This window comes from Callospermophilus lateralis, unplaced genomic scaffold, assembly GCF_048772815.1.
Source record: "Callospermophilus lateralis isolate mCalLat2 unplaced genomic scaffold, mCalLat2.hap1 Scaffold_60, whole genome shotgun sequence".
NCBI classification, from domain to species: domain Eukaryota; kingdom Metazoa; phylum Chordata; class Mammalia; order Rodentia; family Sciuridae; genus Callospermophilus; species Callospermophilus lateralis.
This window is the reverse complement of record NW_027514584.1, coordinates 1,330,342-1,346,389: the sequence shown is the minus strand read 5'-3', so window position 1 is coordinate 1,346,389 and position 16,048 is coordinate 1,330,342. Positions and strand designations below refer to the sequence as shown.

At 39.3% G+C, this 16,048-nt stretch overlaps 1 protein-coding gene across 1 annotated transcript in view; it reads right to left on the bottom strand.

Moving 5' to 3' along the window:
• Positions 1–312: 312 nt before the first annotated feature.
• LOC143390165 (recQ-like DNA helicase BLM) overlaps positions 313–16,048 on the bottom strand; it is a 55,928-nt gene continuing 40,192 nt past the window's right edge. Inside the window, 6 exon segments of the mRNA XM_077108352.1 lie at positions 313–490; positions 5,141–5,342; positions 7,224–7,346; positions 10,253–10,445; positions 10,894–11,093; positions 14,412–14,559. Of these exon segments, the coding sequence (XP_076964467.1) occupies positions 313–490; positions 5,141–5,342; positions 7,224–7,346; positions 10,253–10,445; positions 10,894–11,093; positions 14,412–14,559 (1,044 nt within the window).

The window sequence follows — 16,048 nt, the reverse complement described above, 5'->3', positions numbered from 1 at the left end:
AGGCTGAGACAGAATCATAAGTTCAAAGCCAGCCTTAGCAATGTCGAGGTGCTAAGCAACTCGGTGAGATCCTGTCTCTAAATAAAATAAAAATTAGGGCCAGGGATGTGGCTCAGTGTTTGAGCACCCCTGAGTTCACTCTCCAATTAAAAAAAAAAATATTCAAAAAATAAGAATGATCTCCCCTAAGCATTTATTTAAATATTAATATATAAGTAAAAATTTCAAAATGGCATAATAAGACTAACAGCTCTATATTCACAGATGGTCAGATGCTGACAAACAAGATCTATGTACATCAAGACTTGGTTGTTATGAGAATGCATATGAAGGCCTAAGAAATGGTCTATTTATAGGCTTTGGTGGCGCCATAATTCCCAATTTTCTTCTAGCCCCTGATGCTGCCTGAGAAACATGCAAGGCTGAACTGGATCCCATTATGTTGGAGGATTTACTTTTAGAAGATATCTTTCTGCACGTGGTAGTCCCCCTAAAAATGTGACAAAGGAAAAAAAAAAAGAAAATTAAAATGGTAAACAAAAACAAAAGTGACCAGTCTTTTTCTTAACCTGCTTGGAGCCATGATCCATGATTTTCCTTGGCTTCATGTTTCTGTAACCCTGGGTAAGGTAAATTTCCTTTATTAAATATACAGAAAATTGAGGATGTGTTTTTACTACTACTGTAGCTAGGAGTAAAAACACATCCTCAATTTCTTGAAGGAAAAAAGGACCACTGCCCACCATATAAATTTATCCTAAATTTGTCCTTCTAAATATCAAGGATTCTTATTTAATTCTGTGATTTGTGACCAGGCCTCAGACCCTCTCTCTCCCTACTCCTTCTTCTGCCTACAATCAGAGCCACTCTGCAGAGAACAGAGTTGAGATCCATACACCCAGATCTATTCTGATCAAATAAAAGAGATCTTTCTTTTTTTTTTTTTTTTTTTTTTGGTGGTACCCGATCCCAGGGGTGGTCTATCACTGAGCCACATCCCCTAGCCCTTTTTATTTATTTTTTTAAAAAATAATTTTTTAGGGGCTGGGATTGTGGCTCAGCGGTTGAATGCTCACCTAGCACCTGCAAGGCCCTGGGTTCGATCTTCAGCACCACGTAAAAATAAGTAAATAAAATAGATATTGTGTCCAGTTACAACTAAAGAATAAATGTTAAATATATATATATATATATATATATATATATATATATATATATATATATATATATTTTTTTTTTTTTTTTAGTTGTTGATGGACCTTTATTCTAATCACTTATTTATATGTGGTGCTGAGAATTGAACCCAGTGCCTCATACATTCGAGGCAAGTGCTCTACCACAGAGCTACAACCCCAGCCTGTGCTTTTTATTTATTTATTTATTTTTTAAAACTAATATTTATTTTTCAGTTTTTGGCAGACACAACATCGTTGTTTGTATGTGGTGCTGAGGATTGAGCCCGGGTCGCACGCATGCCAGGCGAGCGCGCTACCGCTTGAGCCACATCCCCAGCCCTGCTTTTTATTTTTTGAGACAGGGTCTCAATACGTTACCCGGCCAGCTTTGAATCTCTGATCCTCCTGCTTCAGCCTCCACAACAGTAGCTGGGATTATAGGTATGGGCCACCATGCCTTGCACATAAAAATACTTTAAAAATCCCTGACCAAGAGATATCCTGGAATTATCATACTTGTTCAGTCTTGACCAAGGCAGCTTTGTGGGCGAGTGGAGATGAAGCAGAGCTGGGCTCCTGTTCATGGTCCTGCTACCACAGCCCCTTGGTTGGCCAGGAGAAGCAGGGATAAGCCTCTTCTCACCAGACTTAGCCCAGAGGAAGGCTGAAGATGTGGTTCCCTGGGGAGGGGCAAGCATCGCCTCACCCAGTGGTGTCTGCTAGGACCACATAAACCAGAAGCCACCTTGCTTACACCTAAAGATCTGCCAGTCTCTCCTCCCACTCCACTGCCCCTTAAAACCTGGTAAGAAGCCCCTGAAATAGCCTATTACAAAGTCCTTCCACCACATTGCTTCTCTTGCTGATAACAACTTTCTTTCCCCCAAATAAAATCTAAACAAACAACTATGAGGTGAGGCCTGCATAATAACAGAGCAACACAAGCAGCATTATCTAGAGAAGCCCTTCCTGCTGCTCGGCAACCCACCCAAGTGCCAAGTTTGGCCCACCACTACTTCCATGGCACCAGGGCAGGCGGTAGGGCTCCCAGCTCTGATTTGGGGGCCAAGAATCATGGCCACAGGCTCTAAGAGATGACATTCTCATGGGGCTGGATGAAAAGTGATTTTTCAACGTTTTAAATCTTCCTCTAGGGCAGATCTGACAAAGATCTGCTAAGGCAGCAGAGAGCAGCCTGAAGTTTTCCTATGCTGATTTCCTGCTGAGAAATTAAGCCCAGAGGAAAAACCTGCTGTTTATGTTGATTTACAGAATGAATCTGCCAACAGCAGCCTCCATTTCACTGGGGCCATCCATTTTCCTCCCACTCAGACATCCAGGAACACAACTGGCTCATTGTGTGTTATCCTGGAGATGTAAGACTTGGAGGGCAGGGTGGAGAGTTAAGGTCTCTGGCAAAGAGCCAAGTTTATTCTCTCTCTGTGCAGGGAGGGACTCTCAACCAGGTGAGCAGACTGGGAGCTCGGAAACCACCTCTCAGAGAAGCCAGTAGAAACCAGGAGAGTGGAGTGCAGATACAATGAGGCTGTGGCAAGGGGGAAGAGAGTTACAAAACGCACTGGTGTCAGCCAGTGAGGATTACAAAGAATCCCATCTTAAACACACAGGCTAATTAGAACCTGGCATGGAAACTGGAACTGGCTTTTGAACAAGTATGAGTTTGACTACTTCTTAAGTTAGGTTTGAGGTGACAGAGTAAAATGCTTCACTCTAAGAAACAAACGTTGTGAAAATTAATTAAGGGAGTCAACAGCGGTGAATAATATAACAGGGTTTTGCTTTGTTCCAATAAGTAAAATTGAGAGAAGAGATCATGCATGTTTTTGAGGAATTTCCATAGACTAAGTGCAGAAATGAAAGTCCTCTAGGCTGGCCTGGTCCTACTTCTGAAACTGAGACCTGGCTGGACCTGCCTCAGGCAAACCCTCCCCACGTCAGCCAGGCAACAGCTTCCCTACCATAAACCCGCTGGGGTTGGACCAGAGGCTTTTTAAGGTCTTCTGTTCTGTGTGAATGAGGAAATGAGTATTTCCCAAGGCAGAGGAATAAATGAAGAAAAAAAGAAAATGTCCTCAGTAAAGGATATCTGCCGGTCACTTGCGCATTAAAACCCACAAAATTAAACTAACATTTACTAATTCCTTCAATTTTTGTACTCTGGCAGAAGGATTAGCACATACAAGATGTTTGTTTATGAACTTAACAAGAAATGACAATTTGGTAACATTTGCCTTCCTTTCTCTTCCCCCATTCCACTTTTGTTTTTTATTATCCAGAAGGAAAAGAGGTAGAAAAACCACAAAAGCAAACACAACAGATTGCAAAATTTGACTGCAGACTGGTTGCCCTCTCTCTCTGCAAGCAATTCTGTTACAATATACAGTCATTTTGGAGCCACAATCAGCCAGACTGATTGGAATTGTTCATCCTGCCAGACCTTACCTACAAGGCAGAAGGTGGAGGTGCCCTGGCAGAAGTCAGGAAAGATGCTACTAAAAACTATGCATTATAAGCATGCTGTCAAGATATGACCATACTAGCTTTTGTTCTTTGCTTGGTATACAGACAGCCCTCAGAGAAGACACATCCCAGCAGAGCAAAGTGGGAAAGGGAAGATAGAAGTCATTTATGTGGCCCGCCCCCAAGATGCCTGGCTTGCTTGACCTTTTGGTTTCCCCACTGTGGTCTCTTCTCTGCAACTCTTGCAGTGGCTCATTGAATGGCAGTTAAGAATAGTAGGGAGCATCTGCATATCTCCAGGTGGAGGTTCATAGAGTTCTGCTGCCATGAAAAGCAGTGTAACAAGTACTGGCAGAAACATAAAAGCCAGAAGGGCACAAAACCCTTTTCTATTTATTTAACCGGAACATGATTTATGGTACTTTTGGTGGAAAAATCTTTTAAGAAGCACAATTATCCAAAAACAAAAAAGGTTTCTAAGGCAAGGTCAAAATTGGAGAAATTTTGTTGGGCACAGTGGTATATACTTGTAACCCCAGCTTCTTGGGAGGCTGAGGCAGGAGGCCAGTCTGGGCAACTTAGTAAGCCCCTGTCTCAAAAATAAAAAGGGCTAGAGGGCTGGGGTTATGGCTCAGTGGTAGGGCACCTGCCACCCATGTGTGAGGCCCTGGGTTCGATCCTCAGTATCACATGAAAATAAATAAAAATATTGTGTTCATCTACCACTAAAAAAATATTTAAAAAAAAAGGGGGCTAAGGATGTGGCTCACTGGTAGAGTGTTCCTGGGTTCAATCAAACAAAACAAACAAATTGGAGGAGCTGGATGGGAGTGAAAAGGAGGGGGCAGGGGATTAGCAAGGATGGTGGAATGTGATGGACATCATTATCCAAAGTACATGTATGAAGACACGCATTGGGTGTCAACATACTTTATATACAAACAGAGAGATGAAAAATTGTGCTGTATATGTGTAATAAGAATTGTAATGCATTCCACTGTCATTTATTTAAAAATAAATTAGAAAACATTAGTCATAATCAATTTAGGAGTAGATGGTTTAAAAAGTCTGGAATAGGGCTGGGGATGTGGCTCAAGCGGTAGCGCGCTCACCTGGCATGCGTGCGGCCCAGGTTCGGTTCTCAGCGCCACATACAAACAAAGATGTTGTGTCTGCCGAAAACTAAAAAATAAACATTAAAGAATTTTCTCTCTCCCTCTTAAAAAAAAAAAAAAAAAAAGGTGTCCTCATTATTAAATTGGCTTGAATTAACATTGGGGACAAGAACCAAGCTTTAAAAAAAAAAAAAAAAAAAAAAGTCTGGAATAATGTTTTTGTTTTGGATCAGACCTTAACCCTCAGTTCATTAGCTGGAAAGGCAACATTTAACAATGGCTAATTTTAATAAATGCTTCAAAGCATTTATATATACTTGTCCTTTTCTCCCTTATACTCTATGTTGTAAAAGACATCAAAGAACATACCCTTTTGGCTTGAAACCACCGTAACTACTTTTTCTCCTCTTAGACTTTTGGGAGATTGGCATCTTCTTCCTCTTTCTTTCATTTCTGGTTTTATTTGTAAAGTAGTGAGAAGACACAGGTTCTTCCTCATCGAGTTCCTCAGGATCATTCTTTCTGGGGCCTCTGTTTCCTGGAAGGCTTATCCCTGGAGAACTGTCCTTGGCTACAAATGGGAAATGCAGACATTTACAGGTGATATGGAGCTGGCCCATGTGTTCTACTGTCTGTATGAAGATACACAGCTTCACAGTTCAGACACACAGATACACAGTTCAGTCGATCCCCAGCTGCTTTCCTGGTACCTTCCTGCCATATTGATTCAACAGTTCAATCAGGTTTAGCTCATATTCTACCTTTTGCAGCCTGCACTCCTATTATGAACTGGGCAGTTAATCCTGCTATAAATGTTAAACAATTTTATCTATGATTTTAAACATGCTGAAAAAATAAGCCCAAAAAAAGGGAAACATAAATTATATTCTGCCTTGGCTTTGAACAATAGTTTCTTAATAAATGGGTATCAGAAAATTCTAAACCATATTTCTTCATAGACAAAAGCTACTTCTTTGCATTATTGTTGTGAATATTTCACATCTTCTGCAGGAAAAGGGCCTGTATGAAAGCACACATTTGCAAAGAATACCTATGGTAGTTTCTATAGGTATCTGTATTTGAATGCAAGGCATCCTTAAAGGAAGCTGCTCTGGTGTGCCCTCCAGGCCACCCTGCTGCCTAGTCGGATGGGTAGCATGGAGGGCTTGGGATTCCAACCCTGGTTCATATGGGAAACAGATACAGCACAGGGGAAAAAGCACTGTCATACTAGTTGTGTGACTCTGGAAAAATGAAAAGTTTCACTCTCCTCATCTGTAAAATGGGGGTTGTAAGGATGAGATGGTATAAGACAGTGAAGCTCTTGTCACAAAGTGCTTAGAAGAGGGAGTAATAGTCACCACGCTGTTGGGATGTTTCCCTGAAGCAGCCCTGTCTGTGTGCACAAAAGCCCCTTCCAAACTAGTTATGACATGAAACAAATGTGAAGCTTCTACCAAGGATCACCAAATATAATTAGAGCATGGCTTTTATTTTATTTTTTTGTGGGGATGGAATCCAGGGTCTCACACATGTTAGGCCGGTGCTGTACCAATGAGCTACATCCCTGGCCCCAGAGTGTGGCTTTTAATGAAATAATTATCATATAAAGGAATTTATGAGGAACCTACTTTTTAATGGATAAAAAACATTGTAAAATGAAAGCTTAAAGTACATGTTCATTTATTTCTCTTTTTGCTCACCATTTCATTAGCCTGGAGAAGATTTTCCTTTGCTTATTACAGAAAAAGGAAAACATTGAACTTGGCTGGTCTGTGAGGTCTTATTGAATGGCAATATGTTAGTGGAGGGCAGACATCTGCCCTTTTTCTATTTCCTGCAACAAAATATTTCCTTGTTCTCTGTTTTTTTTAGTCAGTACATTCCACAGCCAGTGATGAGGCCCTACAGGACATGCCTAAAGCGACTTTTGGGAGCATCTGTTAATGATGCCCTCACTAGGGCATGTTCTTTCAATGACTAATAACAGTAGCATTCTGAAGATTTGTTCATTTTTTCCAAAGCATTTGAACCTCTACATTTTATCTCCAGATATACTTGTTACATAACATGTTCCTTCCTCAGATAAGGACACTGAAGCACAAAGAGGTTGCTGGTGGTTTGCCAAAGATCACAGAATAAGATAGTGACAGATATGAGATGGGCACCCAGGGCTGCTATTTCTTGGTACTCACTTTACCAGAACCAGCAATGACTGGGCCTAATGTTCCCTTTGGGGCCCTATTAGCAAGTTTAATAACTGAATAAACACTAGTGTCCTCTCAGAAGTGCCTCTATACCACTGGGGCTGTTCTGAGGACTTGAACTTCAGTGTAATAAGGTGTAAGAATCATTAACAGAACCCAGAAACCACATAATTCTAATCCAGAGAGATATATCGCTTAACATTAAAACAGGCTTTTATAAAACACACATTTGCTGAATACCGAACCTGGCAATGTCCACTCAGAGTATTTCTGTAATATTGGAATCACTTCTGCACCATATTTTTCCAGCTTGTCTTCAGTAACACCATCAATTTGAAGTAAAACCTCAGGATCAGAAGATAAAGATTCTGTGCATGGGTATAAAATTAGGAATTTAAATTACCACCCATAGAAAATCCACTGAATTCATGCTCATTCACTCTTTCAGTTCATGTCTGCTAAATGCCAGCTAACTGCAGAGCACTGGGCACAAAGCACATGGGTCGATTTTCTGTTTTCTTGTTGTGGTGCTGGATATTGAACTCAGGGCCTATGCATGCTAGGCAAGCACTCTACCAACTGAGTGATATCCCCAGCCCACACAGGCCGCTTTAGGCAAAGTTAGTATCACAGAGGCAGCAGACAGGCCCAAAGGGCAGAAGCCATCATCCAATTCCAGCAGGGAGGACACATAAACCAGGGCAGTGAGTGGGAGAGGGCCATGGGCTTGGGGGAAGCTGGAAGGTAGGATCTGGGCAATGTACTCAGACTTTAAACAGACTCTGCTCTTGCCACTATTCCCACTGCCAAGATTTGCCCAGCTGCAAGACTGATGTCCCCTGTATTTGCTGAGAACACCCACATTTCTATTTCCAGCTCTGACTTCTTTCTTTCACTCCAGACTTGTACACCCTGCCCAAGAGACCTAACCAAATGCTATTGCCCCCAGCCCAAATTTGTTCTTCATCCAGTCTTTCCCATGTGGAATGCAGCAATGAGCAGGCAGTTCAAAATCCTCTACAGACAGACAGCACATCCATCTTGCAACTGGACAAGTCTGTCATTTTAAAGGTCACTCTGGCTGCTGTATGGAATATAGACTGTGAGGGAAAGATGGAAACTAGGAGCCTGGTGGGAGCCAGTGCACGAACAAGTAACGATAGAACAATCTAGAATGTAGGAGTGGAGTCAGAGAGGAGAGACTTGGTTAAGTTTTGGAGGCTGAATCTGTAGCATTTGTTGTGTGGCTATGGGGAGTAAGGGAGTAATAATTCCTATTTATCTGACTTGAGCAAAGGATGGATTTCAGATCCTTTCCAATCTGTGATTTTCACATCATTCCTATGTTTAGAGGAAAAGCGATAGACTGTGGGACAGAACAGAGGTTTATGAAGGGGGCTAGTGGAAGATGAAGTGGGAAAGGCAAGTAAAATGTAGACCCTTGATAGAATTTATATTTTATCTGTAAAGCTGTTGTAGTTTTAGTGGTTTTTGGAAAGATTAAGATGTACATAGTGCTCACATCTGGACATAAGGAGACCAGTTGAGAAACTACACTAATAATCTTGGGAAAAAATGCTGTTCTTCATTGATTCTAAGTCACATATTTTTTCACATAGTAGCATTCCGGAAGTCAAGATGCATCCTACAATTGCTGATGGCCATTGGCAGCTATCTTTTGGTTGTTGCTGGTCCAGGTAACTTGGTCCCAGCTATTAATACTGTTGACAGGTTAACAAAGTCACTCTATTATTGGTATCTTACATATATAACTTTGCTACATAACATCTTCAAAAAGTTTGTACTGTGATTAGCATTAAAAAAGCAACTATTAAAAAAAACTATGAATGCAGAAAAGCTGGAGACACAGTAATCGGGAATAAATTTGGCATTAATTTACTGAGTCTTTGAGGAAATGACCACAATTTCAGTTTCTTTCAATTTTTTTATGTGACCTAAAAAAAAAGATGCCTAGGGGTTGGGGTTGTGGCTCAGATGAAGAGTGCTTGCCTAGCATGTGTGAGGCACTCATCACCACATGAAAATAAAATAAAGGTACTATGTTCACCTACAACTATAAATAAATGTTAAAAAAAAAGAAAAAGAAAAAGAAAAAAAAATGCCTAGAGCAGACGAAGCAGTATTACATTTTTGTTTCCAGAAGATGTGCAACCTTTTGTTGATACCTTTTGGTGGGCTGGGGTGTAGCTACTCAGTGGTTGAGCAGGTGTTTAGTATGGACAAGACCCTGGGTACAACCCCCAGTACCATAGCACACAACAAAACAAACCAGAATGAGAAACATTAGGACCTGGACACCTGAGTGAAAGAGTGATTTGGCAGTAGGGGAAAGAATGGAAGAGAGAGGTGATGATTAAGAAACTCAATGCAGGAAGAAATGTGCACCAGTCAATTATATGAACAACTTATATTTCAGAGACTTTACTACTGAAATTCTAGGTTGATCTATTTCAATCCATGGAAACAATCAGTAAGTACTTCTTAACTAAAGACACATCATTATGCTAGATCCAGATTCAAAGAAGCATAAAGCATGATTTCTTTTTATAAAAAACTTAGCTCTTCACAACACTGACTTTTGCACATGGAAATGAAGCTAAACATTATAAGGCAGGTAAATAATCAGCACAAATAATCGACACCTGACTTTACATAATACAATTAACCTCATCTTTTAACATCTAGCATTAGAGCAAAATATAAATTTAAAATCATACCACACACAATATGATATTTATATCAAAACACACACACAAACACACATTTTTTTTTTTTGGCAGTGCCGTGGGTAGAATCTGACCACTAAGCTATCCCCTAGTCCTTAAAACTCTATTTTGTGTGTGTGTGTGTTTGTGTGTGTGTGTGTGTGTGAATCCAGCGTTTTTTTTTTTTTTTTTTTTTTTTTTTTTTTTTAAACCACTAAGCTACATCCTTAGTCCTTTTTATATTTTTTGAGACAAGGTTTTGCTAAGTTGCTGAGGCTGTCCCCAAACTTATTATCCTCCTGCCTCAGCCTCATGGGTCCCTAGGATCACAGATATGCACCACTACAGACCTGGTGGAACTGTGTATGTCTTCAAGAATTATGATTTTATCTCAAGAATGAGTTTAAATGGTTAAAGAGCTTTCAAAACAGAGATTAAATAAAATAATTAAATAGACTGGACATATTTATCACTCAAGAAATTCCTTAGTAAGGTGAATTTTACCATATTAATCTGTGCCATGTAATGAAAGGTACACATGCACCTACCTGCAAGCTTCTTGAGAGTAGCAGTATTAAAAATATTGAAGTAATGGACACCAAAAACTTTCCCCAGAGATTTGCAGACTTCTGTAAGTTCTCCAAGACATTTCTTAACCATCTCTTCCCTCTCAGATACTTTTGCCACTAAAGCTTTTTGTTTTTTCTAATTGCTGAAATTTTCCATTTCCATAAAATCTACCTTTGTGAGAAAGAAATCATAGTAGATAAATGAACACTTGCTTCCAAATAGGGGCTTTATTCAATGATTAACTGCATTTATTTATTTATTTTTGCATTACTGTTCTTCTAAGTAGACAATAAGCCCCTTTGGAATAGGGGCTATGGATTCTCCATTTTTCTGTCTCCAGGATCTGGTATAGCATAGTTTCTTAAAAAATGCTTATTAAATGATTATAGGAAGATTTAGTGACCCCAAAACCCATTAAATTCATTTTGACAGATGTCAAATAACTTGAATTCAATTTTAAGCTCTTTCCAATTAAGAAGTTCAGAATATGTTCCTATAGGACAGCATCTAGAAATGTGGTATTGGTAAGCCTTGGGACAGACACTGCACTTTGCAGTAATATACTTTGGTCCACTCACTGTGAGATAATAAAATAAAACAAACATTTAAAATGGCTTACCTTTAAATGCCCATTTAGTACACTCTGGGCTTTAGTTCCCAGCATTATATAGGCAATTGGTTGGTCATTGGCATTGATATATAAGTCTTCATCCAAAATCTTCTCAAGTATTAGCTTTTTAAAAAGTCTTTCAGCATTGTGACGTGAATAAGCAGATCCCTTTCCAAATATACCTGACTGAATTTTTGCACTCTTACTCCCTAAAGGCAGAAGAAGTTAGATGAGTAAATATAGATATACCAACATGCTTATAAGAAGCTTAAAAAGTCATAGATCATCTATTTCATAGGAAAGTCTGTGGTACAAATCAACACTCATTTCTGTATAAGAATATCTGAGTGAAATTCTAAAATTTCTGTGGTTGCATGTACTTTTTATTTTTGGTGCCAGGGATGGAACCCAGGGCCTTGCACATTCTAGGAAAGTGCTCTGCTACTGAACTACACCCTAGTTCTTTTTATTTTGAGACAGGGACTTGCTAAGTGGTAGAGGCTGACCTCAAACTTGCAATCTTCCTGCCTCAGCCACCCAGGAACTGGAATTACAGGCATATGACATTGTGCTTGGCAGCTATCACTTAAAATGTTTTTATTTTCAGCCAGGGTCACCATTTGAAATTTATCTACTGAATCCCCACTATGAAAGACCATTTATGTTATTCCTTTCACTTTCTCCTTCCCCCAAATTTGTTAGTTATATCCTATTTATTGGTTCATCTTTTTTATTTGGTACCAGGGCTTGAACCCAGGGGCACTAAATTGCTGAGGCTGGCTTTGATCTTGTGATTCTCCGGCCTCAACCTCCCAAGTCACTGGGTTTAGAGGCATGCATGCCTGGACATCTATTGATTGACTATTTCTGTACCTTTAGAAAGAACTCCCCACAAACATCCTCCCCTCTATAAGAGGTTATGTGCACACGAAGCCCTTCCATACTCCTTTTATCCTACTTTTATTTTAACACGTTGAGATTAGCATTTACATGCTGGCCTGTCTGTAACCATGGTTAAGTCTATATGTGGATTCTAATTACTTATTTTATGACAAGTTTCTTCCATATTTGGAACAATGTCCTGGCTCTTATGCAATCCAAAGGAAAATGTTTACTTCATCCATGTAAAATAGATTATTTTTTATAAGTTTTATCAATTATTCAAAATCAAGTTATGATTTCTTTTGTTTTATATCTGATCTTGGCTCTTATATAATCTCCCCCTTGGAGTTTCCAGACCCTTCTCTTTTGTTGGTCAAGAAGTAATGTTTGGGGCTGGGGATGTGGCTCAAGCAGTAGCGTGCTTGCCTGGCATGCGTGCGGCCCGGGTTCAATCCTCAGTACCACATACAAACAAAGATGTTGTGTCCGCCGTAAAACCAAAAAATAAATATTAAAAAAAATAAGAATGGGATATTGAACTCTCCTACTATTATTATAAAAAAAGAAGTAATGTTTGTGTTAATCACTATAAACAATAAAAAAATTTTTTTAATTCTTTCTATATACTGATGGAGACTCGTTATTCTTGACCTTCTGTTACAATTTGTACAGATTGCTACTGGCCGTATAGCATAGCCGTTATGATGGGATTTTTTCTCAGTGGACTCACAGGTCCGTGCCACTATCTAATGTCTTGTGATGTGTGATCATTTTGTTTAGTTCCCATGATTGCTGATATTAATCTGATGTTAGTCTGGTTTTAGTTCCTGTTTTTTCTTTTGAAAGCTTAAGATTGTCTTTGACGAGTTTTAGATTATGCCACCGTGGCATAAAAATTATTTTGAGCAGAAGGCATTTGAGTTCCTGAAATCTTTTATCTGCTAAAAAGAAGAGTCTGTCCAAAGAACCCAAAAGAACTCACTTGTCATCAATTCCCTCCCTGGGATAAACCAGAGAAGGTTGATCTTATAAGCAAAGATGAGAAGTCTGTACACCATACTTAAACAGACATGGCCACAAAAAAATGTCCTATCTCCCATCTAATCTCTGAAGGGCCCATTTACCTACCTTCTTTCCTTTGTACCAGGGTCTGAACCCAGGGGTGCTTAACCATTGAATCATATACCCAGCCTTTTTTATTTTTTGGGACAGGGTCTCACTAGGTTCCTTGGTGCTTCACTAAGTTGCTGAGGCTGGCTTTGAACTTGCTATATCCTCCTGCCTCAGCCTATGGAGCTGCTGGGATTAAAGGTGTGTGCCACTGGTCCTTTTACCTCTCCTTTTTAATTTTTTTACATTTTTTATTAGTTGCTGATATTTATTTCTTTATTTATATGAGGTGCTGAGAATCAAACCCAGTGCTTCACACTAGTATGGCAAGTGCTCTACCACTGAGCTACAACCTCAGCCCCCAATTTTCCAATCATTTTGCTTGGATCTTAGAAGATTTTTTTTGACTTTATTTTCCAACCTTTCTTTTAAATTTACTTTGTCAATTCTGTTAAGTGTTTAACAGCTCTTTCTTATGCTTTCTTTTCCATAATATTAAATTGCTATTTAAATCTTTGTGGTAATATTAATTTGGAATCTTCCCTTCTCTCTCCTTAAATTACTGCCTATTTTCTAAATTATCTCTGTCTCCCAGGGAGAACTATTTTGCTTATTTATTTCCCTCTTCCTTCCTTCTCTCCCTTTATTCCTTCTCTCTCTCTCTCTCTCTTCTGTACTGGGGATTGAACCCAGGGCTATTCTATCTCTGAGATACATCCCAGCCTTTTTAATTTTGACAGGCATCACTAAATTGCTGAGGCTCGCCTCAAACTTTCTTTCTTTCTTTTTTTTTAATTTTTTAAAATTATTATTATTTAAAAAAATTTTTTTTATTGTTGGTTGTTCAAAACATTACATAGTTCTTGATATATCATATTTCACACTTTGATTCAAGTGGGTTATGAACTCCCATTTTTACCCCGTATACAGATTGCAGAATCACATCAGTTACACTTCCATTGATTTATATATTGCCATACTAGTGTCTGTTGTATTCTGCTGCCTTTTCTATCCTTTACTATCCCCCCTCCCCTCCCTTCCCCTCCCCTTCCCTCTTCTCTCTCTACCCCTTCTACTGCAGTTCATATCTCCCCCTTGTATTATTTTTCGCTTTTCCCTAGCTTCCTCTTGTATGTAATTTTGTATAACCCTGAGGGTCTCCTTCCATTTCCATGCAATTTCCCTTCTCCCTCCCTTTCCCTCCCACCTCTCATCCCTGTTTAATGTTAATCTTCTTCTCATGCTCTTCGTCCCTACTCTGTTCTTAGTTACTCTCCTTATATCAAAGAAGACATTTGGCATTTGTTTTTCAGGGATTGGCTGGCTTCACTTAGCATAATGTGCTCTAATGCCATCCATTTCCCTCCAAATTCTATGATTTTGTCATTTTTTAATGCAGAGTAATACTCGCCTCAAACTTTCAATCCTCCTGCCTCAGTCTCCAAATCACTGGTATTACAGATGTGCACCACTAGGCCCATCTGAATTTTTTAGATGTTTAATTTCAATTAACTAAAAAAGATCAGATGACTTACCCAGGAAAATATCAACCAGCATGTTCATAGTAAATCTTCCAGAAGGACCTACATGTTTTATATTTCTTGTTCCTTGTGATGAACTATACTCTTGAACAAAACTTACAATATTTTTCACATCATCAGTCACATCTCTTGTTTTATAATCCTATGAATAAAAAGATTACTTTCTGCTATAGTTAATATAATGACAGATAGATTACGACAGTTTAATATTAACTGTAGTAGACTCATAACTCATTTCTAGACCAAAACTAAGACTAAAAATTAAGGAAGTTTCAAATGTTTCTTCTTGTCAAAGTTCTAGTACAATTAGTATTCTATCTACTTTATTACTGTTTCACAAACATATCTTGTCTTTCAACTATCTGCCAGCACTCTTTGGGTAAGAAAAAAAATATAAATATATAAAATCCTTCATACCTCCTGAAACAGTGCTCTATTATTTCCCATCAGTTCACTGTCTCATTTCCCTCACGTGCCCCAACCTTGCCCACTTTTTGAGTCCCCATTACTGATGATCTTTCACTTCCACTTATCCTAGTTTTCTGTACTAGCAATACTGAGCACACTTGTAATTCTGAAAATCTACTGTCTTTGGATACATGACTTCATGCATGCTCTAGGCAAGCACTGTACCACTGAGGTAGGCCCTAGTCCTCTCACTCCCTTTAACCCTTGTTCACTTGCCACTTCCTGACAACCTGAAGTTGAACAAGTTTCTTGTGTTATATCAACAATCAGTAGTCTTTCTGAGGTCCCATCCAGAAAAGTCCAGAGAAACCCCTCACTCTGATATCATCCCTGCCTTAATTCTTGGTGACTTCAGTATGTAGAGATGACTCTCCAATTTCTGGCCGTAGGTATCTGGATTTCCTCTGCTCCAATGATTCTGTCTTCCAACTACATCAGCCACTTGTTCTCATGTCACACCAATAATGGCAACTCTTCATTCTCAGACTATCTATCCTATCTTTTAACTCATGCCATCTAGCACTCTGACTCCAACAAGCCACTGGGGCAGCCTAGCCAATGATCCTCCACCTCAGATGTCCTCAGATGTCCTCCAAACTCAGCTTAAATTTCACAACAGTTCTTATTATCATTACCTCATGTCCATCCACCTGCTTTTCGGTCAGTTCATGGCATTACTTGGCAATACACGTTAGGTCCAACACACCTGTACCTGTGTCTGAACTTAGCTGGTCAAACACATAAATTATGTAGAATATCTTTATTTTCATATATGGCCACAAATCTCAATTGGACCTCCCTAGTGTATTAGTCCTCATTTTTTTTTCTTTTCTTTTTTTCCTTTGGTACTAGGTATTGACCCCAGGGGCACTCAACCACCGAGCCACATCCCCAGGCCTATTTTGTATTTTATTTAGAGACAAGCTCTCTCTGAGTTGGATAGGGTTTCACTATGTTGCTGAGGCTGGCTTTGAATTTTTGATCCTCCTATCTCATCCTCCTGTGCACCACCATGCCTGGAGCTCCATTTTTTTTTAAATATTTTTTTGTTATACATGGTCACAATATCTTTTTTTTTATGTGGTGCTGAGGATTGAACCCAGTGCCTCATGCTTGACAGGTGAGCACTCTACCCATGAGCCACAACCCCAGCCCCTAATACT